The following is a 26,318-nucleotide window of genomic DNA, read 5'->3' as shown; positions in this document are numbered from 1 at the left end:
GGTGGGGTTTGCGGAGGAGTCTCTCAGAGTGGGGCCAGAAACCGCCTGGGCCCGGACCACCCGGGGAATGCAACAGAAATGCAGATTCCTGGGCCCTGGGCCCACACCTACTGAATCTACATTTTAATAAGCCCCATTCCCAGGTGATTTTTACGCATTTTGAGAACTACTGCATTAGAGTATGAGCTCCTTGGAAGTAAGGATTGTGCTTTATTTATCCTTTGTGCCGGGTTCGCATTCATTAAGTGCAAAGGCATTATTCAGTAGATGCTGCATGCATGAGAATCTTCCACAAAGTAAAATGTAAAAGGGCACTCAGAGACAAATGTCTCATCTGGTACCTGGGCCACCTAGAAACAACCTTCAGAAAATATGCCCCAACTGGAACAACGCATTAATCCAACTCCACTTTCACAGACACTGATAGATAGTGAGAAAAACACCAGGCTTTGGGATTAAAAGACCTGGGTTTAAAACAAACAAACAGAACTTTGATTACCATTTCCCTAGCTAGCTGAGCAACTCTGGACAAGTAGCTTACCTACTGTAAGCCTCAGCATGCACTTCTGTAGAAACAGAATCACACTACCACATAAGACAGGGGTGTTATGTGGATTAAGAGGGAAATAATATATGAAAGCACATATATATATTATGTATGATAAAGACTAACAGCATATATGTTTTGTGTCATTTTCTTAAAAACAGAATTATCACCAAGTAATCTTTAGAAGGCTGGCTTTTACATAGCTCCAATAAAAAACAGTTACACTGTCAGACACAGAAATGCTAGAAATATACAAAATTATGTTACCAAAAATACTCAGGGTTTTTATAGGCGAAGTTTGAATCACAGAAGCCTAAGGCAGAAAGGGCCTCAAGAGGTCCTCTAGTTCGGCCCTCTATCAGGAACCTGTTCAGAAACCAGAACAAAGATTCACCTGCTGTGGATCCTCTGAGATGCTCCCCACAACCTTCACTCCACTATCTCTGCATCCTTTCACTTAACTGAGCAGAGGTGACTGGACACGAGCAAGACTGATAGTAAATTACACTGGTACAGTAGGCAGTGGCCTCCCAAGTCTCAGTCAACACACAATGACCAAAATCCCAGGGCAAGAGCTCCTGCCCACTATATCCTTCACCTCTGTAAAGGAACCAGTCCTCTAGCTTCTAGTTTCCTTACGTTTTTGCTAAATGCCTATTCTCAGTCAGCCAAGGTGCTAGTGTTTTAAATATTCTTTTGTGAAATCTTCCCAATGACTCTTCCAGTAGGTTTTATTGTTTCCATTTCAAAGATGAGGTTCAGAGCAGTTAAGCAGCCTCTGAGACCCAGGTGGGGAGCCCGGATATAGACTTGGGTCTTTCTGGCTCCCCAGCCCTGCTCCTTCCACTGTATCAGGCAGTTTCCAGCCGCTATCCCCCGCCTGCTGACATAACATGGGATGCTTCATCCATCCTATTTCCAACGCTGCTCAAAATCCTTGCCAGGGCTTACTCTGCCCATGGGTTAAAAGGACAGCCTTTCTTGAGGGACAGAGGAGGTGCTCAAAAAGGGCCCCCAACGCTCTGCCTATCGGCTGCATCAAAGGAACTCTGAAGATTAGCAAGAGCAGTAATGGAACGTGCGGAGCTTTTCAGAAAAGCTTACTTTTAAAAGAATTTCAGGCAACCCGAGGGAGACTCTAGCACTTTTCTAAGAGTGAGGTTAAACCAGCAGTCCCTAGCAGTGACTTTCTTTTCTGAGGCTTCTGGTTTGATCACATCTGTGGCTTTTCCTCCCCCAGGAACAGGCAGTAGAGGGTGTGTGTCTGTCCCCACCCCCTCTTACAGCCGCCACTGGTTACAGTTACACATTCCGATACAGACGTGCCTCTCAGACCAAAGAGGGGGCAGGGGTGGCCAGCCCTCAGAAGCCATGGAACAAATAGTTGGCAACAGCTGTGTTCTCAGAAGACCGCAGTTGGTCACTCGCTACTGTTTTCTCATTCCACACCAGGTTCTCGGCTATAATTCAGTGCCCCTACTTCAAACAGCCGCGCGCAAAGCAATCAAGTCTCTGCCACAGGGGTCTGCTGGCTTTGAAAAATCGGTCAGGAAGGCCACAATGTGGTCAGTGCCACCCCCATCCCTCTGAGGCATTCAGGCCGTCCCTCAGTCACGCAGCCCTGACCACACGCTGGGGAGGAGAAAGCCTCCGGGCGCCCTACCCTGTAAAAGAAGGCCCCGACCCCAACTCAGAATCTCTTCAGAACCAGGGAACTGTGAAGAAATCTCTGCTAACTAGCCAAATCAAAATGGAGAAGGAATAAAAGGGGTTTTGATCAAGAATCCCGCTCGGCCTCTCCCCCTCCCCAGCCTCACTCAACTGTTTCCTCCCTAAAGGCTTTGGTAACGGTTTTATGGTGCTCATGGAAAATCAGAACGGAGGGCCCCAGAGAGACCTCGGGGAGGTAGGGGGTTAAGAACACGGTGGCTCTGGGAATAAGGAGCAACTAGCAGGCAGGAAAGGAAGACTGGAAAATTCTGTGGGAGCTGGCCTGTTTTAACTGCGAGACATTTTCTAAAAGGTTCCCTCCGCCCAAAGCAGCAGGATGATAAACTCCCACCCTTCTTCCCTTCCCGAACCCGATCCACGGACCACCCGTTCCATTACCTGTCTAAGACCCAAAAGGAAAGGCATCCTGCAAGAGCATCGTCCACACTAACGTTGGGAACAAAGGGCTTTTTAAAAGTTAAGGTCTTGGAATGAGCATTTCCCCTGGTGGGCCTGGTACTCAGCGGTCCCGGTTAACCGGCCTTCCTTAGCAAAGAAGAGAAAGTAAACAGACTCCTGGGACCAAGCAGGCACTCTGCCTCCTGCTCTCCTCACTGCTTCCCCCCCACCAGCCTCCCACCCCCCCCCCGCCTGGCTCCGACCCACCCCCACCTTCTCGTGACATATCTCAGACGCAGCAAAGCTGAAGCTGTCTGCCAAGGGGGAAATGACATCAGTTCAGGCACGGCAGAAAAAACTCCAGACAGCTGCTGCTGTGGAATACTGAGAAGGATGTGCTGCAAACCTAGGAAGGCCTGCCCTGGACCCACCTAGGGCTGGAGCCCATAGCAGGAGGAGGATGGGGGCTGCTGCCCACTGCCCGCTCCCATCGGCTCTGAGCAGGCTGGGCTGTACATAAATCAAGGCTCTATGGCTGAAAAGAGCTACACTTCTCTGAATAACGACTGGATTCTAATAGCTCCCAAGGTATTGTTTCTCCTCCTTGGGAAAGAAAAGGAGCCCAGGGGCTGTCAGTTTCACAGAAACTTTTCCTCCCCCCACCCCTGCCAGAGCTGGTGCTCAATAAAAGTGCACTCCGGCCTGGTTGTCCAACTTTCTCTAGGGATGGATGCAATTCACAGAGACGGGTAGGAGAGGCACCCCTCCCCCAGCGAAGGCAGGACCTGCTACCTTGGGCACTGACCTCTCAAGCCCTCGCTTCGACAGGAGAGTTTATATTTCATAAACAAATTACGTGTACAGGTGCCAACATCTTTCCTCACTTGTCTTACAAAAGGTACAACAAGTCCCACCGCAGCCTCCAAGTTGCCAGTGAAGTAGATCATCTATATTTAAACCAACTCTTGCTTCTGAAAAGTTCACCACCTTAGGTTTGTCAGGCTTTCTTCTCTAAGCTCAGTTTATGGAGAAAATGGCTCTCTATAAGGTTGGCGTCCTCATCTGACTTCTCCCAGTCAGTGGTGTAAGCCAACCCTCATCTGGCCACTGTTCCCTCAACAGCAGGTCACAGTCGCTCCCTCCAGCCCTGAATCCTCTACCAAAGACAACACTAGCAAAGGTCCGTGTTTGGATGTGGACTTGCAGAAATGACTCTCAAGGAGAACAATCTTCAGAGGAACTTTATCAACCCAAAGTTACTTTCTAATAATTATATTGCTGTCACTCAAAGCAAGTATATCTCATCTTTCTTTTTACTTTCTGCAACAATTTTCTTTCAGTGAGACTTATCGAAGGCCCCTGTGGGACTGGCACCGTGCTGGGCAGACCCAGGTAACTCAGAAATGATTCTTGCAAATTAGTATCTTTCACCTCCACCTAGGACAATAAATTAGCAGTATGTAACACTTACAGCAAGGTGAGTTGCCAAAAGTACTTAGTGAATCCAGCCAGACACACAATGTGCTTGCTGCAGGTCTACTGACGGTCAAGGTCACACCGACTTTCCTGACAAGGAAATGAATGAGCCAAGCCAGCTGGGCCATTTCCTGGAGGCTCATAAAAAAATGACTCACAGCCTCATTGCTTTGCAGAAGGGAAGAGGGGTGAAGTGGTTTCTGCTGCTGCAGGTGTTTGGGGACTAGGGAGCCATTCTTCAGCAAATATGTATTCTCAAGACACGGTCATCCAGTCTATCCCATGCCTTGCTGCTACCCTCACATACAGGCCGAACTGCCAGACAGGCAGGACTGGACATCGAGGCACAAGAGAGAAGAGGCTGCTTCCAACGCCCTCCTTTCATTTCCTCAGTTCCCTGGCAACCGCCGACCATCCCAAAACACATGCAGCATTATTAACTTTGACAATCAAACTGGAGGAAGGGGCATCCTCAGCCCCTCCTGGGCAACTCTGGTCTGAACCTACCTAACAAGAGAGAGTTAGATGACACCTGCAGCTCTACAGAAAGAGTACATGGCGTAAGTGTACTTATTCATTCATTCATTCCACACCTATTGAATGCCCACAGTGTGCCAGGGCACTGGTCTAGGTGCTGGAGGTACCGCCATGAGCAAAACAGTCAAGAACCCTTGCTCTAATGGGCAAAGGAAACATTCCACATTTCCAAATAATATGTATCAGCAGTCATCTCTGAATAAGTGGAACTGCAACAAAATTATTAGAAATCCAAAAATAATCTTGTGAAAGTTCAATTTAAATTATCAAAATTGCAACATAGGCTGCCCAATTTCCTCCCAACCTAATGAATCATCCTTTTATGGAAGCTACTCAAGACAGTGTTTCTAATCAGCATTTGCCTACTTTTATCTTCTTATAAGATCTTAAGTTCCTTGTGCAAGGCAGCGTTAAACCCAAAACATTACACGGAGCACATCATATACTCTAACAAAGTGATCACTGAGAATGGCTTCTTTCTCACTGATCTACTTTTCCTTGCCCCTAGTCCCTGACCAACCCTCACTGAGCGCTAAGATTTGGGGGATGAGGAGAAAAAGCTGAATTGGCAAATGCAGGCATTCCCAGGAAGGCGAGTTCACTTTTCTCCATGCTCTACAAATATTATAACCCAGGGACATAGCAGTCAGTTTGGGGATTTAAGAGGCAAGAGGATAATCAGCAATTTCTGCTAGTCTGAGAAAAAAGGGTTCTTTTATGTAAGTGATCCAGGTTCGTACATGGTGGACCAAAGCTAAGTCAAATCCTTCTTCAAACCATTTTGGTCATCTGCCTGACAATGCAGAATTTAATTCAATGTTGAATTCACCATTTAAAAAAAAAAAAAAAAAGGAAGAGTCACAGTAAACCAGGATGGAGCAGGATTATGTTGTCAAAATGTTGCAATTTAATCCCACTACTGGGCATATACCCAGAGAAAACCACAATTCAAAAAAGACACATGCACCCCAATGTTTACTGCAGCACTATTTACAACAGCCGGGTCATGGAAGCAACCTAAATGCCCATCAACAGGTGAATGGATAAAGAAGACGTGGTACATATATATAATGGAATACTACTCAGCCATAAAAAGGAACGAAATTGGGTCATTTGTAGAGACGTGGATGGGCCTAGAGACTGTCATACAGAGTAAAGTAAGTCAGAAAGAGAAAAACAAATATCGTATATTAACGCATATATGTGGAACCTAGAAAAATGGAACAGATGAACCGGTTTGCAAGGCAGAAATACAGACACAAACGTAGAGAACAAACGTATGGACACCAAGGGGGGAAAGTGGGGGTGAGGGGGGATGAACTGGGAGACTGGGAGATTGGGATTGACATATATACACTAGTATGTATAAAATAGATAATAAGAACCTGCTGTATAAAAAATAAAATTCAAAACAAAAATGTTGCAGTTTAATAACTGTTTATGGCCCCAAGCAATGTCTGAGACATCCTTCCACTGACCCAGACCTCTCTTTCCCAGTTCAGAGAACTCACAAAGATAGTAATGCTGGAATCCTTTGGATTAACTTATTATGTAAGAAAACAGTGTTCGGGGCTTCCCTGGTGGCGCAGTGGTTAAGAATCCTCCTGCCAGTGCAGGGCACACAGGTTCAAGCCCTGGTGCGGGAAGATCCCACATGCCGCGGAGCAACTAAGCCCGCGAGCCACAACTACTGAGCCTGCGCTCTAGAGCCCACGAGCCACAACTACTGAGCCCACGTGCCACAACTACTGAAGCTCGCGCACCTAGAGCCTGTGCTCCGCAACAAGAGAAGCCACCACAATGAGAAGCCCACGCACCGCAACGAAGAGTTGCCCCCGCTCACCGCGACTAGAGAAAGCCCACGCACAGCAACAAAGACCCAACGCAGCCAAAAATTAATTAATACAAAAAAAAGAAGACATACTGCAACAGCATATATGTTCATGGCTAGTGGAATTCATTCCTTCACTGTACTTGATTTAAGAATCTTTTGAGGGCTTCCCTGGTGGCGCAGTGGTTGAGAATCTGCCTGCCAATGCAGGGAACACGGGTTCAAGCCCTGGTCTGGGAAGACCCCACATGCCATGGAGCAACTAGGCCCGTGAGCCACAACTACTGAGCTTGCGCGTCTGGAGCCTGTGCCCGCAACAAGAGAGGCTGCGATAGCGAGAGGCCCGCGCACCGCGATGAAGAGTGGCCCCCGCTTGCCGCAACTAGAGAAAGCCCTCGCACAGAGACGAAGACCCAACACAGCCAAAAAAAATAAAATAATTTTTTAAAAAAATTAAAAAAAAAAAAATCTTTTGGCAACTTTTTCTAAGCAGCCTATGCATTTATAATCTTTAAATTCTGGGAAGGAGCCAGGGAGAGACACTTATTTGTTTATTACTGACAATGAGCCAGCCTCTGTGCTAGAACTTCATTTAACCAACATCTCACTTAATGTGACAACAATCCCATGATGTAGGTATTATTATCTTTATTGTTCAGTTGCAGAAACTGAAGTATATGGAGACCTTGCCCAAGGTCACACAGTAGGCAGAGGAAGAGCAAGGATTTGAATGAGGTCTCTGGCTCCAAAGACTCTTTCCTTTACAATAACACAGGAGTCATGATATTAGACCAGAAGTTACCAATAAGGCAAAAACCAGAACTGAGGGTCAGTTGAATGCTGAGCAGACATGCATGTCCCTGGTCAGTGCTCCGGAATCCTGTCTATAAGACTGTCACTTATACCGGATCTGACAGTGGTGTTCCCAAGGGTGGAGTCAGGGCGCTGGGGCCCCAAGACTCCCATTCTGACCCACTTTGGGGCTGAGCTCTGTGAGGTAAATGACTGGGGAAGTCCTGAAGTTCTCATATGTTCCCAACACACAATGGGTCCCCACACAAGGAGCAAGCTGGCATGGAAGGTCTTCCATGCCTTGGATCTCAACTAACCTGGTGAAGTGCTTGTCATCTGGCCAGTGGAGGCTAAAGGAGACTAGGGTTGAGGGCCCCCGAGTTTCTCATTTCGCAATCAAGGAATCTGAAGAAAGAGGGTTTTGTCAGAACAGGACAGCAACTGCCAGGCTTCTAGGGCAGGAGATAATCTCCAGACCTAAAGCCTTTTTATTTCCAGGAGTTTTGAGTAGAGGCTGCTAGTCAGACACAGAACATCTAAGATAAAAATAAAAGACCTTTCTTATCTTTCTCAGGTTGTGCACAAGCACATTTAAATGCCCTAGAGTTCTGACTCAAAAAACGCAGAAATGAATACTAACCCAAACCCCAAACCGATGGGAGTGCCACAATCAAAGTCAAACCAAGATATTGTCACGTCATGAATGCGAGGCTTGGCATCAATAAAAGGATCCTGAAGTAATTATTTTGGGGAATGCCACAGGAAGAATTCCAAGCCCAGAACAAAGATTTGCAGAACCTTGCCAAGTAGAAATGTTAAGGACTGCTCAGCTGCCAGAAACCAAGAACACTAGATTATCTGTGTCCTGGGGCTGGACAAAGGCAGACATGTAGCAAGCCTGCAGAGGCAAGAAAACACACCTCTCCTGGGCTCCGCGCAGGACAAGGAGTTCTACAAGTCACAGGGCTTGTTTCTTCTACAAGGCATCCATGAAAACCTGTGGATGCTCTCCTGCTATTGTACTGAGTCTTCCCAGAAGTTGTCTGGGCAAACAGCCCTCAATTGCAATCACTTGCTAAACATCAAATGATATATTTCAGAGAGGGAGGATCCTAACCTACGCTGATATCTCATATTTTACAGACGAAAAACATGAGCTTCAGTGACGTTAGGTAATCATTCAAGGACACACAGCTAGTAGGCAGTGGAGCCAGCATTACAACCAGGTCTGTGTGGCTCCAGAATGGCTTGAACACGCATGGAGACAGTATTTTGATATTATACCCGTCACTTCCCCCTCTTCTGTGACATGATAGTCACAGTCACATCCAGCCACCCAGGATATACCATGGAGATGAGAAGGATGCAACACTGGATGAACTGGTCTTGCCCTGGAGGATTGATTTATCCGATTACACAGTTAGAGAGAAAAGACAGCAGACACAGAGACAAACGTAGGCACCCTACAACAAATGTGGGGGGAGGAGTAGAGGCGGTAAATGCACGAAGGGCTTGAAGAAGGGAAGCTATTGAGGGATAAAATGGCCAAAGAAAGTTTACCAAGAGATGGCTAACTAAAAATCATGTAGGGTTTGGGGGAGAAGGTGAACACACTAAGCAGGGCCAAGCATGACTGAAAGCATGGAAACAAGGGCACACGGGGCATCTGAGAAAGGCAGATGATGGGCAAAGATCAGCTGGAGGTACAATGCATACATGTGTGTATTTACTGAGTACCTGTAACCAGCATATCTTTTCTTTCTGATGACTACGACTAAAATATGATAAATCTTGAAGTTGACTTTGTGGGGGGGGATGTGGGAGGTGGAGAGAAGACACCCATGGCAATGGTACAGCCTTAGTCTTTTAAAAAGAGAGAAAAATCAGGGCTTCCCTGGTGGCGCAGTGGTTAAGAATCCGCCTGCCAATGCAGGGGACACGGGTTCGAGCCCTGGTCCGGGAAGATCCCACATGCCGCGGAGCAACTAAGCCCGTGTTCCGCAACTACTGAGCCTGCGCTCTAGGGCCCGCGAGCCACAACTAGGAGCCCACGCACTGCAACTACTGAAGCCCACGCGCCTAGAGCCCGTGCTCCACAACAAGAGAAGCCACCGCAGTGAGAAGCCCTTGCACTGCAGCAAAGAGTAGCCCCTGCTCGCCGCAACTAGAGAAAGCCCGTGCGCAGCAATGAAGACCCAACGCAGCCAAAAATAAATAAATTAAAATATATATATAGAAATATCTCATAAACAATCATAACAAATAAACTTTAAAAAAAATTTTTTAATAAAAATAGAGAATAATCAAAGTAGCAGAAGCTGAAACCAGTTTACAACAGCTTCCTAAGGCTTCTGCCTCTTGCTTCTCTGCCCCCTAACAAGAAAATCCTTTACTGCTGACAATCAATCACCCCACTGATATTTATCACCTTCATGGATAAACATTTACTGCCCTCTCTGGAGAGTCCAGGGGTCTCCGAAACTCACCACTGACGGGGCTGTCACTGATGGTTAGTGCGCTGTTGCTGGATCTGCAACTTTAGCTTTATCAAGTACAACAGCAGCCTTGTTTGCTTTTATACCAAAATGCTAGGTTCATTTTTCCTGCCCTGAAAACAGTTCACCAAACTGTCAAGTAGCCAAGAATTACATGAAAATCAGCAAGCTACAACTCAGGGCTGTCCCCAGAAATATTTCACGTCTCCTCACAAATTGCTCTCTAAACCAAAGATCGGAATAAGAAAAAACGGGGGGGGGGGGACCTAGGTCACACCAACTACATGATACACTCTCACATGTAACTTGGAAAGAGAACTCCATTTAGGAAAATTAGTCTTCAAGGTCTCCACTAAATCTGATTTCATCTTTCACTTATATTTAAATTTAGGGCAGGATAGAGAGAGACTCCACTTTTGGTGCAATGGTGATAGGCCCAAGGAAAGGGCTAACATCATCGTCATTTTATTAAAGGTACCTCAACTCTAAGTCCCTGGAAGCAGCTCTGGGCCCCCTGGGTGCAAAGTCATAAGAGCAAGTGTGCACACTCTCCAGCGACAGATCATCTTGGTTGTGATTTTATAGGAAAATCCACTTTTTTTTTTTAACATCTTTATTGGAGTATAATTGCTTTACAATGGTGTGTTAGTTGCTGCTTTATAACGAAGTGAATCAGCTATACATATACATATATCCCCATATCTCCTCCCTCCTGCGTCTCCCTCCCACCCTCCCTATCCCACCCCTCTAGGTGGTCACAAAACACGGAGCTGATCTCCCTGTGCTATACGGCTGCTTCCCACTAGCTATCTATTTTACATTTGGTAGTACCACTCACTCTTTCATGTGCTCATAAATTCAGCAAAGTTATTTATTCTCAGGCCTATCTCCTCTTCTATAGTATAAGCAACTTAAGGGCAACATGGGTAACTTTCATTTCTGTGTCCCTCACAATACCAAGTAATGCCTCACACAAAGCAGGCCCTCAAGAAAAACTGGTTACATGGATGAAGAGAACTGATGACTAAAGAGAAGATGGTAAAAATGAAGCTAATGCAGCTAAATCCCCAAACATTTGGGCAGGAGCCTTCTTCTGGTCACAGAAACCTGTAAAACAGCTAAGAGATAAGGAGTGCACCTGGATGGTACTCTGAGCTCACGAGGCTTGATGAAGGGATTGCGAAACCCTCTCGCTATCTAACTTCTCAGCTGAGGAATTTAAAGCACTTAAGCCATCTCAAAAGCAAAACTGCCTTCCTCAAGGCAGAGCTGGGACGTGATCTAACGCCCCCGTGACAGTTTTTCCTTTATGGAGAATGGGATGAAGCGGCTTCTGGTTTTGCCTCCCGTTCACCAGAAACTCCATTAGCAACACCTGGAAGTCGCCTTTTTTGCTTAAAGGATTGTGAAACTTAATAAGGCCTAGTTGGAAACACAGCTCCTGGCACTAGGCCTTCCCTCAGTTCCTGGATCTTATGTATATCAAATATTACCTCCTCCTTCCTTAGGCTGTTCAGTAACCAAATCTACTCCAGGTCAAAGATTTCATGGTCAAAAATACCAGCGGAAAACTTTATGACAACTTATCCCTCCCATAAGCTGTAGGGAGTGGGGAAACTTCTGGAACATGCACATCCACACCCCAAGTAAAATGATGACTGAAGGTGGTGAAACTGTAGAGGGAATCACACCAGATGCAGGGACGCCGGACCTTTCATCACATTACACCCAACCACGGGCCACACCTGCACCCTGGATTCCCAGGCCGCAGAGTGAGGCAACACAGGATGACAGCAGTAAGTAAACCGACTTCAAAAACACCTTGACCCGGGGTCCAAGTCGTGAAGAAAGCACTACAGCAAAGCAGAAGTGGGCAGGAAGACCCTGCTCTATAAGCAGAAAGCTTAGGGGGAAAACGCCGGAAGGGCCTTTGAGAAAGCATCCCCCATCACAGCAAGAAGTCAGCACAAGTCACTGTCCCTCCCTGAAAAGAAGTAGCAGGTGCCAGTATCTTATATTTTAGATCCAACGTTCCAAAGTCCTTCACTTTTCTCAAGATGCACGTTCTTGGCAAGATGTGCTCAGTATTATTGAGAATTACATTTTTCTTTTTTTTCGGCCGCACCGTGCAGCTTGTGGGATCTTAGTTCCCCGACCAGGGATTGAACCCAGGCCCTCGAAAGTAGGAGCACAGGGTCCTAACCACTGGACCACCAGGGAATTCCCAGTGTTATAGAAAAGGTGGCACTAACCAATGAGAGACACAATAAAGCATCATCCTTGCAGAGATCTCAAGGTTTATAAACTACTTTCACATCCCTTTTCATTGTTCCTTATATCAGCTGGTGATAGGGCCAGGCAGTTACCATCCCCACTTGCCGGGCAGTACACTGGTCTGGAAATGTGAGTTGACCTAGGACTAGACCTAGGGTTTCTGACTGAAGAGGCAGAGGTCTTCCCATGGAACCCCAGTGATTGACTGCCTAGGGGCAGATTTTCCTCTAAGATAGACTCTGTCAGGGCTCTGGCACTCTACCATGCTACCACCTATTCTCATGACCCTGGGCCAATTACTTCACCTCTCTGAGCCTTCATTACTTTTATCAGCATCACCCAGAGACCGCTCCGAGGCAGCCATTTCTGCGATAAGAGGCTCACATGGTTAAAGTTTACCGACCCTTTTGGAGATTCACGATGCATGTGCTTTACAGTTAAGCCTCTGAAGGGTCCCACAGTTAAGAAGCCTGTTCAACCCTAAATCTCCTACATTTCAAACAGCACAGCCTCTCTTACTGAACATCTGTTCATAGCATCATTATCTCTACGGTGTCTTTCAGCCTCCAAATTCTATGTTCCATCTCTCCCTCAGCAGCGTTGCTCATTAGCCGTGAGACACACACCCCCGCACCCCCCCACCGCACACCCCCCCCCCCCCCCGCCGCTAATACTGTACCTTGAGGGCGGGCATGGTCAGCCAGACACGGGATGGGGACACCCAGCCTAGGCCCTGGAGAGCTGAAAGAGAAGATACGCAAACAGGGTCTCCTCATTTTCCCAGGTTTCTCTGAACATTTGTGCAATCTCAGATAAGAACAGGATTTTTCCAAAAATTCTCCCTACACTAGAAATTGAGGGCAAAAGTCATAAGTTAATCTTTCACTTTATATACTGGGCAGAGGTTGGAAATGGATATGTGTCCAAAAAAAAAAAGTTTTGAGAGGGAAAAAGGGGGGAGCGGGCTGCCATGATTAAAACTTCACCACTAGACCTGTTCAACTAAAAAAGAAAAAGCTGGGGTTGGAAGAGCACTTTTGATACTCATAGGATTGAAGCGTGTCACTGGGGAGTAACTTTTTTAAAGTAGTGTGACACAGGGTTAATTATTCACGAAAACTGAAGAACTATCATAATTAGCTGAATTTTCTAATAGTATTTTTACCCCTAGATCCAAATTAAATTCTCACACACAAGATCCTCTCCTGTAACATTAAGGAATTATTGTCAGTTTTTTAGGGTGTGATATGGGAGGGTGGTTATGTTCGGGAACATAGTCCTTTTATCTTTTAGAGATTCAAACAGAACTATTTATGGTTGAGATGATATGAAGTCTGAAATTTGCTTCAAAATAATTTCACTGGGGATAAATGGAAGTGAAAGTGGATACAGTATAGATAAAATAAGACTGGCCAAGATACTACATTGCTGAAGTTGGGAGATGGGTACATGCTGGTTCATTATACCATTCTCTTTTTTTTTGTAAATGTTTAAAATGCTCCATAATAAAAAAAAAAATTAAAGGATTCTATTCTGAATAATGTCCATTTTTGACCCTATATAATATTAAGCTTTACAGAGCCCTTAAAACAAATAGGGAACACCAAAAGCTCAAGCAACAAAAGAAAAACACAGAAAAACTGGAATTCATCAAAATTAAAAACAGCTGTACTTCAAAGGACACCATCAAGAAAGTGAAAAAAAAAAGATTGGGAGGAAATATTTGCAAATCATTTATCTAATAAGGGATTCATATACGCTTCTTAACTGTGAGACTCTTCAGAGGCTTAACTGTAAAGCACATGCATCATGAATCTCCATGAGAAATGGTAGACTTCTGTGACCACGAGGGCCTCTTCCTCTTACAGCAGAAATGGCTGCCTCGGAGCCGTCTCTGGGAGATGCTGATAGAAGTAATGAAGGCTCAGAGAGGTAAAGTAATTGGTCCAGGGTCATGAGAAGAGATGTTAGCATGGCTAGGTCTAGAGTGCCAGAGCCCTGACAAAGTCTAGTTTAAAGGAAAACCTCCCCTTGGACAGTCACTCACTGAGATTCCATGGGAAGACCACTGTCCTGTCAGTCAGATAAGGGCCTTTAAAACAAACAAAGGATTGAATAGGCATTTCTCCCAAGAATATATACAAATGGCCAATAAGAATGCAAAAAGGGGACTTCCCTGGCAGCCCAGTGGTTAAGACTCCGAGCTTCCAATGCAGGGGGCAGGGGTTCAATCCCTGTTCGGGGAACTAAGATCCTACATGCTGCATGGCATGGCCAAAAAAATCCAAAAACCAAACAAACAAACCAAAAAAAAAAAAAAACCAAAAAACAAACAAAAAAAGAACACAAAAAGATGTTCAACATTACTAGTTATTAGGGAAATACAAATCAAAACCACAGTGGGATACTACTTCACACCCACTAGGATGGTTATGATTTTAAAAAAAGACAGTATTGACGAGGATGTGGAGAAACTGAAACCCTCATACATTCCTAGCAGGGATATATAATGGTGCAGCCACTATGGAAAACAGTCTGGCAGTTCCTCAAAAGTTAAACATAGAGTGACGATATGACCCAGCAATTCTACTTCTAAGTGTATACCCATGAGAATGAAAACATATGTCCACTCAAAAACTGTATACTCATGTTCAAAGCAGCATTATTCATAATAACCCCAAAGTGGAAAAAGCCCAAATATCCATCAATTGAGGACTATATGTGTTACAACCATACAAAGGAATATTAATCAGCCATAAAAAGGAATGACATAGTGATATATGTTACAACATGGATGAACCCTGAAAACACTATGCTAAGTGAAAGAAGGCACTCACAAAATAGCACATGGTATATGATTCCATTTACATGAAACATCCATAATGGGCAAATAGAGACAGAGAGCAGATTATTGGTTGCCAGGGACTTGGGGGATGGGGCAGGGAGAAGGGGAATGACTGCTGATACAGAATTTCTTTGGGGGGTGATGAAAACGTTCTGAAATTAGCTAGCGGTGAGGTGGTCCAAACTTGTGAATATACTAGAACCCACTAAATTGTATACTCTAAAAGAGTGAATTTTATGGTATGTGAATTATATCTCAATAAAGCTGTATTACAAAAAAGAAAAAAAAAAGCCTCAGAAACCATCCTCACCTCAGAACAGGAAGTACCAAATGGAGGTTGGGGACAGGTGTCAAGAAGCCCCAGCGAGTCCCTCAGCTCGGTACAGTACACTGTGTGCTGAGAGCAGACAGATCTGCGTGTGGCAGCACTGTGGTCAGAATGAACGACGAACCACAACCCCCAACTCTTTTCCTCACTCAAGAGGCTGCAGTGGTGCGTGTATCAGAATAATAGCATATATCCTAACTTACCTGCTCTAAGAATAAATGATTTCACACCTTATTATTAGAAAATAGTTGTTGAAAAAACACCTCATCTGATCACCAAGGCTGATGATATGGAAAGTGATTCACGTGCATTTTGGACAAGGAGTGAACCAAAATATATTCTTAAATTCCTCCACTGAAAACAAACCTTGGATCAGTAAGGGAATAGGGAAGCCTTAAAGTTCCCCAGAGCTAAAATAATTAATAACAACAACAACAACAAGGGCTAACATTTGCCAATTACTATGTGGCAGGCACTGCTCTAAGTGCTTTACAAGTATTAACTCAGTTAACCCTCACAATAACCCTACAGGCTAGGTGCTATTAACCCATTTTACAGATGAGGATACTGAGTTAACTAACTCGTCCAAGGTTATATGGAGGCAGTCTGGCTCCAGAGTCTGCACTCTCAGCAATGCCACTTCCAGGCGTCTCTTCTGGGATGACCACCACGGAGGGGTGGTAGTTCGGGCATGAAATTAGACTTGTGTACCACACAGCAATTGGCCAACAGCTCCAGGCCACCTGCTTGACATCTTCCAGGGGACCACAAACCACTTCCTTCAGCACATGGGCAGGCATTTCTACCCTCCTCTGGCTAGAGGCTCACTGCTCTTGTGTGAATCCTACTCCACAGCAAAGGGAGCAACCAGTTTGCAGACAGGGAGACTGGAAGCTAAGCCAATTAGAGAACTATAGGCTTTTGAGAAAGTAAACTGAAATGTTCCCCAGGTGCCCGTGTTAAGAGTCAGAAGGCACATCTTCAAGGATAAGCAGAGGGTGCAGGTGAAGAAATGATGTTCACATGTGTGTGGGGAAGTGAGCCCTTGCATACCCTACTGATGGGAATGTGAACTGATAAAGTCGTTTGGGGGAGCAACTTGGCACTATTGGCCCCAAATTCCAAATGTACATACCCTATAATCCCAAAGTCCCCAGTTCCACTTCTAGGAATCTAGCAAACGGCAGAAAGAAATAAGTGCAACAATGTTCACTGCAGCACAGCTTGAAATGGCAATACCTTGGACACAATGTATGTTCATTTATGGAGGAGTAGTCAAATAAATCATGGTCTAAAGCAATTACAGGCATTAAAAAAAAATCAGAGGCATATATGCAATATGAAAAGAAGTCTACAATATATTAAGGTTTTAAAAAAAGGTGCATGTTGTTAAACTTATCCCATTTTTGCTTTAAAAACAAATAGAAGAAAATTAAGAACCTTACCCATACCAACAACTTTATGTATTTTATGTGTGTGGATGTAAGTTTATACATAGGAGTTATATTACTACATCTATAAATTTGCAGCATAAGCAGAAAAACCAAAAATACACAAACCACAAACTTTCACTTTTTCCTCTAAGTATTTTTGTATTTCTCTATTATTTACCACTGTTATGAGCGTGTGTTATTTTTGTGTAATTAAAAACTGATGTGAAAAGGTAAAAGGTACCTCAAAGCCCAAAGAAAAGCAGCAATCGGGTCTAAGAAAGGGATTGGAGAGACAGCCAGATTGGTCCTTATGCGAAATCAGGCCGGTGCAGGTTTTCCGCTCCCAGCTCCCACCCACAGCAACAGCAGCAAGGGGATTTGCATATTTAAAGACAAGGGACTCAAGAAAAAAAGAAAGAAGTACACAGGATGAACTTCTCACACTGTTCGACTCTATATTCAAGTCCCAAAGAGCTACCGTGCTCCAACATCCCAGTGTAGAAAGCCAAATATTAACTTTCTCTCCCAAATAAACCACAAAAGTGTAAATCTGATCAATAAACTAAGCTATGGTGTTTTTCATTGTGTCTGTGTTTGGTTGGGTTTTGATACGATTGGAGTGAAACTGCCAGGTGGAATTTTAGATGAGGAAGATTAATTTTTAAACGGCAAACAAAAAGCAGTATGTACAATTTTGAAAAATGTGATTATTTTCTCCATGCACCGCGTGTGTCTCTGATCTGCAATAATGTGTAACAAAACAGTGTTACAATGTAAGATCTGTCTTGCTCCATATTTAAAAATCAAAACAGAAACGTTTTGATAACTTCACTCTAGGATCCACCCTTCCAAACCACAAATATTCTTGTAACGTCTTACATTCACTCTCATCTCTTCCAAAACAAGTTTAAATTCTTTAAAACACCTAAGATCGTGAATCAAAACCGAGCCATGGCTCTATGAGGGTGATGACGGCACCAGGAACAGAAGATATACAGCTCATCTGCTTTCCCACAGAAGAAAGTATGGAAAGATGAAAACCAAAAGTAAATAAATCCAGCTATGGGAATGTAGCTGAGTAAGCGAAAGTATCCCCAAAACCCCAAAAACCCCAACCAGGCAAGACTCACAAGTCTGAGGGGATGACCTACTTTAATTCCCACACTGGGAAAGCCCAGAATTGTATCAACAAGCGGCAGAATTCAATAGGATGAGACTTGTTTCCCTTCTCCTTACCTCCCATGTTGCAATGTTCTGGATTTATTTGTATTTCTTTGTTTGTGGTTTCCACATTTGCATGTGGGTTTTTGGCCAGACTTTGCTCCACCTAGTGGAACGTCAAAGGATGGGCCAAAAGGGAGGTGCCCACTGGCAGACCTCAGCCTGACTGTTGTATGCGGCTGAGTGGACAGGTCACCAAGACCCGCTGTCACCGTTCCCTGCCACCCAGTGGCTGCTCTGTCTGTGCGGTTATAGTGGGATCGGTGGCCCCAGCAGGGCCCACAGTTGGGGTGGTAAGGCAAGGAATGAACCCACCTGGTCATTGCTCCACCTGGTCCTGATGGTCCCTCAAACGTCAGTCCAGCAACTTAAGGCAAGAAAGAAAGAGGCCCTCAGGTGTACGGATGGCCAGGCATTCAAAAGGCTGTCGGAATTCTGAATCCAAAGCCATCTAAGTTACCCACAGCACCCACAGAGTAGCCAGCTTGTGCCCAGCACCCACAGATGAGGGGCATCCTGGGACCTGGAGGAGAGGGCTCTCCTCCAGACACAGCTCTGGTAAGATCCAGGACCGTCAGCTTCCCTCGTGGCGACCTGAGAACATCTAACGGTTTCTGCAGGCTGAGCGTGTGTAAGAACAAACTAACACTCGTGAGGCCGAAAATGAGAGGAGAGCCAAGATCTGGAATGAGGAAAGGAAAAAATTCTAAGAACATGACTCAGTTCAGATTGGTGGTGGGACCATGGAGGGCACAGAAATGAAAGTGACTGGCCATCAGGCTTTCACTGGGACGAAAACAAACGTTCTTAAAGTGAAACCACAAAGGCAGACCAAAGTGAGAGGAAAGAAAGTTTAAGATGGGGTGACTTAAGGAGGTTCACCTGCTTACTGAACCACAGACTAAAAAAATGTGCTTTTGTCAAAATAGTTGATGTTGGCTGACGATGATGAGCTGACTGGTAACACATGTCAACAAATCTGAGAGACATCAGGATTCAGGACACTAAAGCTTTAAACTGTCCCACCTGAAATTTGTCGTCAGAGGTTATTTCACACACATCTTTTCATAGGAAGGCTGACCTCAAATCCCACGATACTGGGCAGGAGCTGGTAAGGGGATAGCAGGTACCACACAAGGGTTTCTCCACCTTGGCGCTACTGACATTTTGCGGAGGACAATTCTTTGCTGTGGGGGACTACCCTAAGGACATTTAGCAGCACCCCTGGCCTTCAGACAACAGATGCCAGTAGTGCTCCTGAGTTACGACAAAAATGTTTCCAGACACTGACAAATGTCCTCAGGCAGGGGCAAAATTGTCTCCAATTGAGAACCACTATTCTACATAGGTTCACCATGAAGAGTTACCTACATAGGTAAAAGATCACAGGGACAAACCTAAACTCAGATATAGAACAGAATCAAGGAAGTCACTTCCAAACTCCCCAAATCTCAGTTTCTGAACCTAGTTTGAGAGTTGACACTAACGTACCAACCACAATGCACTCTTGAGGACCACCAATAAGAATAGCAGTGATAAGTATTATTATATTTAATAACCACGAAGTATATTCCAAAAGCTTTACATATATGTCTTTTCAGGTCCCAACAAACCTATAAAGTATGTGCTACTTTTATTTATTTATTTATTTATTTATTTAGGCTGCATTGGATCTTCATTGCTGCATTCAGGCTTTCTCTAGTTGTGGCGAGAGGGGGCTACTCTTTGTTGCAGTGCATCGGGCTTCTCTTGGCGGTGGCTTCTCTTGCTGCAGAGCACGGGTTCTAGGTGTGCAGGCTTCAGTATTTGCGGCATGTGGGCTCTGTAGTTGTGGCTCATGGGCTCTAGAGCACAGGCTCAGTAGTTGTGGCTCACGGGCTCAGTTGCTCCGTGGCATGTGGCATCTTCCCAGACCAGGGCTCGAACCCGTGTCCACTGCATTGGCAGGTGGATTCTTAACCACTGTGCCACCAGGGAAGTCCCTAAAGTACGTGCTATTATTATTCCCATTTTATAGATGAGGAAACTGAGGCACAAAGAGGTTAAAGTAACTTGCTCAAGGATAGTAAGCGGAAGAATCAAGTTTGGAACTCAGGTAATCTGCCCCCAGAGCCCATGACCTCACCACTACATTAAACTATATTCCACCTCCACACTGGAAAACTGTTAGATCTGCATTGTCTAACAGGTAGTCAGTAGTCACATGTAGCTATTTACTCTAAATGAAAAACTGAGTATCATACCACTTTGGAAAACAGTCTGGCAGTTCCTCAAAAGGTTACACATAGAGTTATCATATGACCCAGCAATTCCACTATTAGGTATATATCCAAGAGAAATGAAAACATACATGTCTACACAAAAACTTGTACACACATGTCCATAGCAGCATTATTCACAATAGCCCAAAAGGGAACACAGCTCAAATGTCCATCAACTGATGAATGGATAAATAAAATGTGGTACATTCATGCAACTGAATATTAATCGGCCATAAAAAGGAAGGAAATACTGATACACGCGATGATACACAAATACATCAACATGGAAGAATCTTGAAAACATTATGCTAAGTGAAAGAAGCCAGTTACAAAGGACCACATGGTGTATGATTCCATTTATACAGAATGTCCAGAATGGGCAAATCCAAAGAGACAGAAAGTAGATTAGCGATTGTAGGGGCTGGGGGAGGAGGGGGTGTAATGGGGAAGGGCTGCTAATGGCTATGGGGTTTCTTTGTGGGGTGATGAAAATGTTCTAAAATTAGATAGTGGTGATGGTCACACAACCCTCTGACTCACTAAAAAAACATTTTCTGTACACTTTAAGAGGATGAATCTTTTGGCATGTGAATTATAACTCAATAAAGTTGATACAAAAAATTAAATGCCATTAAAAATTCAGTTCCGGGACTTCCCTGGTGGTTCAGTGGTTAAGAATCCGCCTTCCAATGCAGGAGACGTGGGTTCAATCTCTGGTCGGGGAACTAAGATCCCACATGCCAAGGGGCTACTACTGAGCCCACGCACCACAATTAGAGAGAAGCCCACGTGCAGCAAGGAAGAGCCCAGTGCTGCAACAAAAGATCCTGCATGTTGCAATAAGGCCTGACGCAGCCAAAAATTAATTAATTAATTAAAAATTCAGTTCCTTAGTTATCCTAGCCACATTTCAAGGACTCAATAGCCACATGTGGCTACAAAATGGACAGCATAGATATAGATGATTTCCAACATCACAGAAAGTTCTACTGTCAGCAGAATTTCGACAAATGGATAAAAGCCCTCCTTATCGTCTAATTGCAGCTCACCTTTCAAGTCTCAAGCTATTCTCACAGTCCTCTGCACACCCACAGGCAAAGCTTCCACCACAGACTATGTGCCACTTCCAAAAGCTCCATTTTCACTCTTTCATGTCGGAATAAACTTTCCCCCTTCCTGGTCCACAGACATCCTACTTATCCTTATCAACCTTGAAAGCCCTGTCCAAATGCCTCTCCCTCTATGAAACCTTCCCTAAATCCCCACCTTCCCCCAGCCCTAGCCGTTGTTCCCACCGTCCTTTGCTTGCACTTCCATTACAGCGTTGATCCCTCCAGATTACATATCAGTGTATATTATCTGTCTTTCCCACAGGATTATTAGCTCCTTGAGGACAGGGATTCTGCTACTTGTTTGAGGGTTCCCAGTGCCTAGAAATAATAGTGGCCTGTTGCAAAGAATGAACATTTTGGTAAATGTTTGTTGGATTCTACTCAAAGGATTTACAGCAACTCATGGTGTTAACTTGAGAAAATTGCTCACTTTGGTGTATAAAACAGGCTAAGAAAGTGAAAGAAAGAGGGTAAGAACCTGAAAGTCTCATATCCCACTATTCTACAAGGAATGAGGGTGGTTGCACTGAAATGCCATATTTAGGAAAGAAGAGTGGAGCAGGGCTTCTGGACTGAAAACTGGGGCAATGGAGGTGAGTAAAGGTGGGGCGGAAGGGGTATACTATTGGAGGGTGTGGGGGGAAGAAAAAAATATCATGAACCAGGGCCCCCTTCCAACTCAAAGTTTTAAGCATGGCAGAGGAAGGGCAAGGACTGCATCTCTACAGATTTGCGCCCAGCCCATCGGCTGGATCACTTTATTGAAAAAGACATTTCTCCTAAAACTTTACTTTAATACTACAGTCAGATTTTTCTGGTTGAATCTAACCAACAAGAGAAAGAAAGAAACTCCGCATATCTCCATCATAAATTAATTGGAAGAGACAAATGCCAAGGTCTTACTGTTTGGAGACTCTATTGCTTTTTTATTCTTTATGGATTCAAGGAATCACATCTGAGTTGCAATAACCTATAGGAGAATTAAGTCTAAGTTCCTAATCACAGAATGGAGTTAAACTGATGAACTTATTTGGGCCAGGATGGCAAGAAATGACTGTTCCAGTGCAGAGCTGGAACCAGGGAAAGCAAGCTGCCTAATATCATATATTTGATATTAAATGCATGTGTAAAAAACAGATTGTATTATGAAAAAGAGTATATGTATATACAAACATATACACATATATATAAAACTGAATCACTCTGCTGTACACCACAAATTAACACATTGTAAATTAACTATACTTTAATTTAAAAAAAAAAGACTGTACTTGATAGAGACATTTCAAGGGAAAAAAATGCAGTGAGGTACCCATACAATTTTCAATACAGAAGGAGTACAGAGTCTCCTCCTCAGTTCGGAGCTAGCTAGAAGCCACTTGTTGAAATACGGACAGTGAGTACCTGAAATACATCCTAAGCCAAAATGGTCTCTAAATTTTTTTTCTTCACTGATTTCTGCAAGCCAAAAATCAACAAAAACCAAAACAAAACAAAAACTAAATTGACTAAATTGTGGTGGATTCAGAGTTAATAATTATAGAGTAACTTCCATTCCAAAGGTTAAAATTCAAAACACAATTCTCACTATAGATATTGAGAACTCGGCGAGAGAAAGAGACAGGCTATGAGATGGGGTTAGGAGTGTTAGGGGGAAGGGGGTCAGAAGGAGAGAGCCTACTCATTTCAAAAACTTTCCCTTCTCTGCAGGAACTGTAAGCACATAATAGCTGCTGGCCAGTGCTAGCATCCATTCAAATGGAACAAAGTACAAAAGCCACCCTGTCCCCCAAGTAAGTATCGGAAGTGCCAGAGAAATGATAACAAAACGGTCTGTGATCCACAAGCTGCAATTAGGGCATGACACTGAAGATCCCCTCCCAAACCTTCTCTCCACATCCCGGGCTTCCATGACCTGGGAAGGAAACTCCACTTTCCATACTTCTTCCTGCTAAAAGAAATGGATCTGGTTCCCACCAGATGCCAACCACTGCTCTCCAATGGGGAGATGTAGTCCACAGGCCCAGGGCACCCACCTCAAAAGGCTCCAAAGCCTGCACCGTTCCTAAATCAACCCCCTAGCAATGTTAATTATTGGTTATTGGAAACAGCCTTTAAAGATACTTACAGAAAGGAGCAGGTGCAAAGGAAAAGCAACAGTTTGTTCTATATTTTGTTCTCTCAGCATCTGTATTTCTTAGCTTTGTAACTTTTCTAATAAAGAAAATTTATTTCTCTTGCCAGTTTATGATTTTAACTGAGAAAACAAAGAACCCCAACAAAGCCTAAAACAGAAGAGCCCCAGCCCTAGAAAAAGGAATGTACTGGGACAGAAAATGAGCTCTATTCCTTTCACATGTTATTTCTAATATACATAAATATATTCTTTGGGAAAAACAGATGATACGTCCACAGATAAATGAATAAACAAATTATGGAACACAACGGAGTATTATTCAGCCATAAAAAGGAATGAATTACATGCTACAACATAGATAAACCTTGAAAACATTATGCTAAGGGAAAGACGCCAGATACAAAAGGTCAAAAAAAAAAAGCCACATATAAAAGGTATTGTAAGATTCCATTTATATGAAATATCCTGCATAGATAAATCCATAGACATGTAAAGCAGACTGGTGGTTGCCAAGGGCTGGGGGAAGGGGGAACAGGGAGGAACTGCTCGTACAGGGTTTTCTCCCCAGGTGATAAAATGTTTTGGAACTAGATAGAGGCGGTGGTTGCTCAATATTGAGAATGCACTAAACACCACTGAATTGTTCACTTTAAAATGGTTAAATGGTTTTAAACAGTTTATGTTATATAAAGTTCATCTCATTTAAAAAATTAATTAATGTTTTAAATAGAGGATACTAATGGGCATAACATGATGCTCATAAATTCCTAGGAAAAAAGATAAGGCTTTTTGCTGGCATTCTGCGTATACTCTTGACCACAACACAAAGTTCAAATGCTAAGCTGTATAGAGTCTGCCATCTTGCTCTGTGTGTGTCTGTATATGCCCTTCTGAAAAGACACAGAAGGGAACAGAAACTGAAGAAAATAGAACAGTAAAGCCTTGCCATATGCAAGGAAGGGAAGGAGGGGTGATTACCCCTACTGCACCCCACCCAACCTGGCGCCAGGAGTAACGCTCCCATTTGGGTTTCGAAATGCCAGCCGGAGCTAAAATCAGCACAAGCCACTTAGCAAGAAAAGCTGGGGCGCTCCATTTGTTGCCCGTATTGGCATCAGCACCACCCTTTGCTCAAAACCCGGAGCTGGCCCAGATCAGCATCAGTGACCGGCTCCCCAGGCCAGCCAGCCTGAAAGTAAGAGCTTGTTACAGCTCAAGTGTGCCCTTCTGCTGAGAGGTCCCAGTCTACTTCATCTCACTTGCCTTCCAAGAGTCCTGCCTCCAACACCAGTAAAAATGGGGCCAAGTGGCCCCTAGAACTTTTCCAGGTCCAGCTTGAAATAGATATCCTCTCAGCCAGCCCCTCCTCCCTCTCAGGCCCGCTCAATAACCCACGTACCCCTACCCGCACAGACATACACGCGGCATCGCTGCCTTGGAGACCTGCTCCACTGGAGGACACGAATGCGCCCCACATGACCCCGCTTGCGCCACTATCCAGTCACAGTCATCCCAGCCCACCTGACCTAACTGCCATCTCAAAGGCCCCTCACTCGCTTGGCACCATGCCTCTGCCACCTTCGTGATACCAAAACCGTCACAGGTGTCCCTCAGCTAAACACCGACGCCCCCTTAGATCCTGTCCGCTCCAGGTATGGGTACCCCTCTCGGGACCCCTCAACTCTTGGCAACAACATTCCTTCAGCCCCCTCCAGCCAGGCCTCGACGCCCCCCAGGCCCCAGCCTGGCCCGGACACCCCCTCCCCCTTACCTGCGGGGGTTCAGCCCTGGCTGACAGGGGGCTGGGCAGCGCCTGGAGGAGCAGGAGCGCCATGCCACCCAGGAGCCTTCTCCTCTCCATCCCCCTCCTGCTCCTGCTCCTCCGCCACGGCGCCGCCACCTCCCTCCTCCCTCTCCTCCTCTTCCCTCTTCTTCCTTCTTCCCTTCTTTTCCTGTTTCACTCTCCCCTCCCGCTTCCGGCTCCGCTCCACCCCGCCCCAGCCCAAACGCCCTCCCAGACACTTGGATGGTTCTCCAGTTCCAGCGCTTCATTGGCCCTTGCCCTTCGTCCATTGGTCAAAACAGCTGTCGATCAAATCGAAGTCCCGCCCCCTCGTGAAGACGGAAAACCGGAGAAATCCAGCCAATGGAAAGTAGGAGGAAGCCGGGCCATCTTGAGTGCTACGAGGCGGCGTAAATGCGTCCCGCTGCGCAGAGAGTGGCGGAAGTAGCTCTGATCAGGGGCGGGGCCATCCAAAACGTGAGTTGAAAAGTCTAATTCTGGTGCCACCATCTTGAATGTGGCGGAAGTACTAGATTTCCACAGTTTAGCAAAGAAAAAGAAAGGGGTATGGTAATTCTAAAGGGTGTTGGAAAATAAGTTACTTTTATAAAGTAACCTGGCACTCTTAAAAAAAGACAACTGCAGAGACTTCCCTGGTGGTCCAGTGGTTGAGACTCCACGCTGCCAATGCAGGGGGCTCGGTTTGATTCCTGGTCAGGGACCTAGGAGCCCACGTCCTGTGTGGGTGGCACGGCCAAAAAGGAAAAAGGAAAAAACAAAAAAGACAACTGCAATCTAAAAAGCTTTTGATGCCTTTTGTCTTTAAGCACAGCCCCAGTACCAGAGTCCCTCTCTTGCTCTCAAACTGCTCAAGCAGTATCTTCGGTCAATTTGAATTCCCAGGAGATAGTATCTTTACCTGAGGCACAGTGCTTTGTCACCCCAAGTTCGAGGGATGAAATTCTATTGACTCTTCCTCAGAAATAGCTCTGAAATCCACCCCCACTGCTTCAATCCATGTTCTCATTTTCTGGCTAAATAAAAACGGTCTCCCTGCTGTCCTGCCAGTTGCTAATTCTTCCCTCTTGAATTTCTCTCACATGTCACAGCAGGGGTGTTCTACCACCTAAAACCAAA

General features: G+C 44.9%; 1 protein-coding gene across 3 annotated transcripts in view; it reads right to left on the bottom strand.

Annotated features, from left to right (window-relative positions):
• WBP1L (WW domain binding protein 1 like) overlaps nucleotides 1-25,352 on the bottom strand; it is a 58,701-nt gene extending 33,349 nt beyond the window's left edge. The window contains exons 1-2 of one of the 3 annotated variants that reach the window (XM_068548477.1): nucleotides 25,170-25,352; nucleotides 12,741-12,802 (exon numbers count right to left, since the gene is read on the bottom strand). In XM_068548477.1, coding sequence (XP_068404578.1) covers nucleotides 12,741-12,755 — 15 coding nt within the window. In that variant the 5' untranslated portion in view covers nucleotides 12,756-12,802; nucleotides 25,170-25,352. Of the gene's footprint in view, nucleotides 1-12,740; nucleotides 12,803-18,203; nucleotides 18,257-25,169 lie in introns of those variants that run through there. The other 2 variants (XM_068548478.1, XM_068548475.1) reach the window with 2 other exon arrangements.
• Nucleotides 25,353-26,318: the final 966 nt, after the last annotated feature.

The sequence above is a fragment of the Eschrichtius robustus genome, chromosome 7, assembly GCF_028021215.1.
Source record: "Eschrichtius robustus isolate mEscRob2 chromosome 7, mEscRob2.pri, whole genome shotgun sequence".
NCBI classification, from domain to species: domain Eukaryota; kingdom Metazoa; phylum Chordata; class Mammalia; order Artiodactyla; family Eschrichtiidae; genus Eschrichtius; species Eschrichtius robustus.
This window is presented reverse-complemented; position numbering and strand designations above follow the sequence as displayed.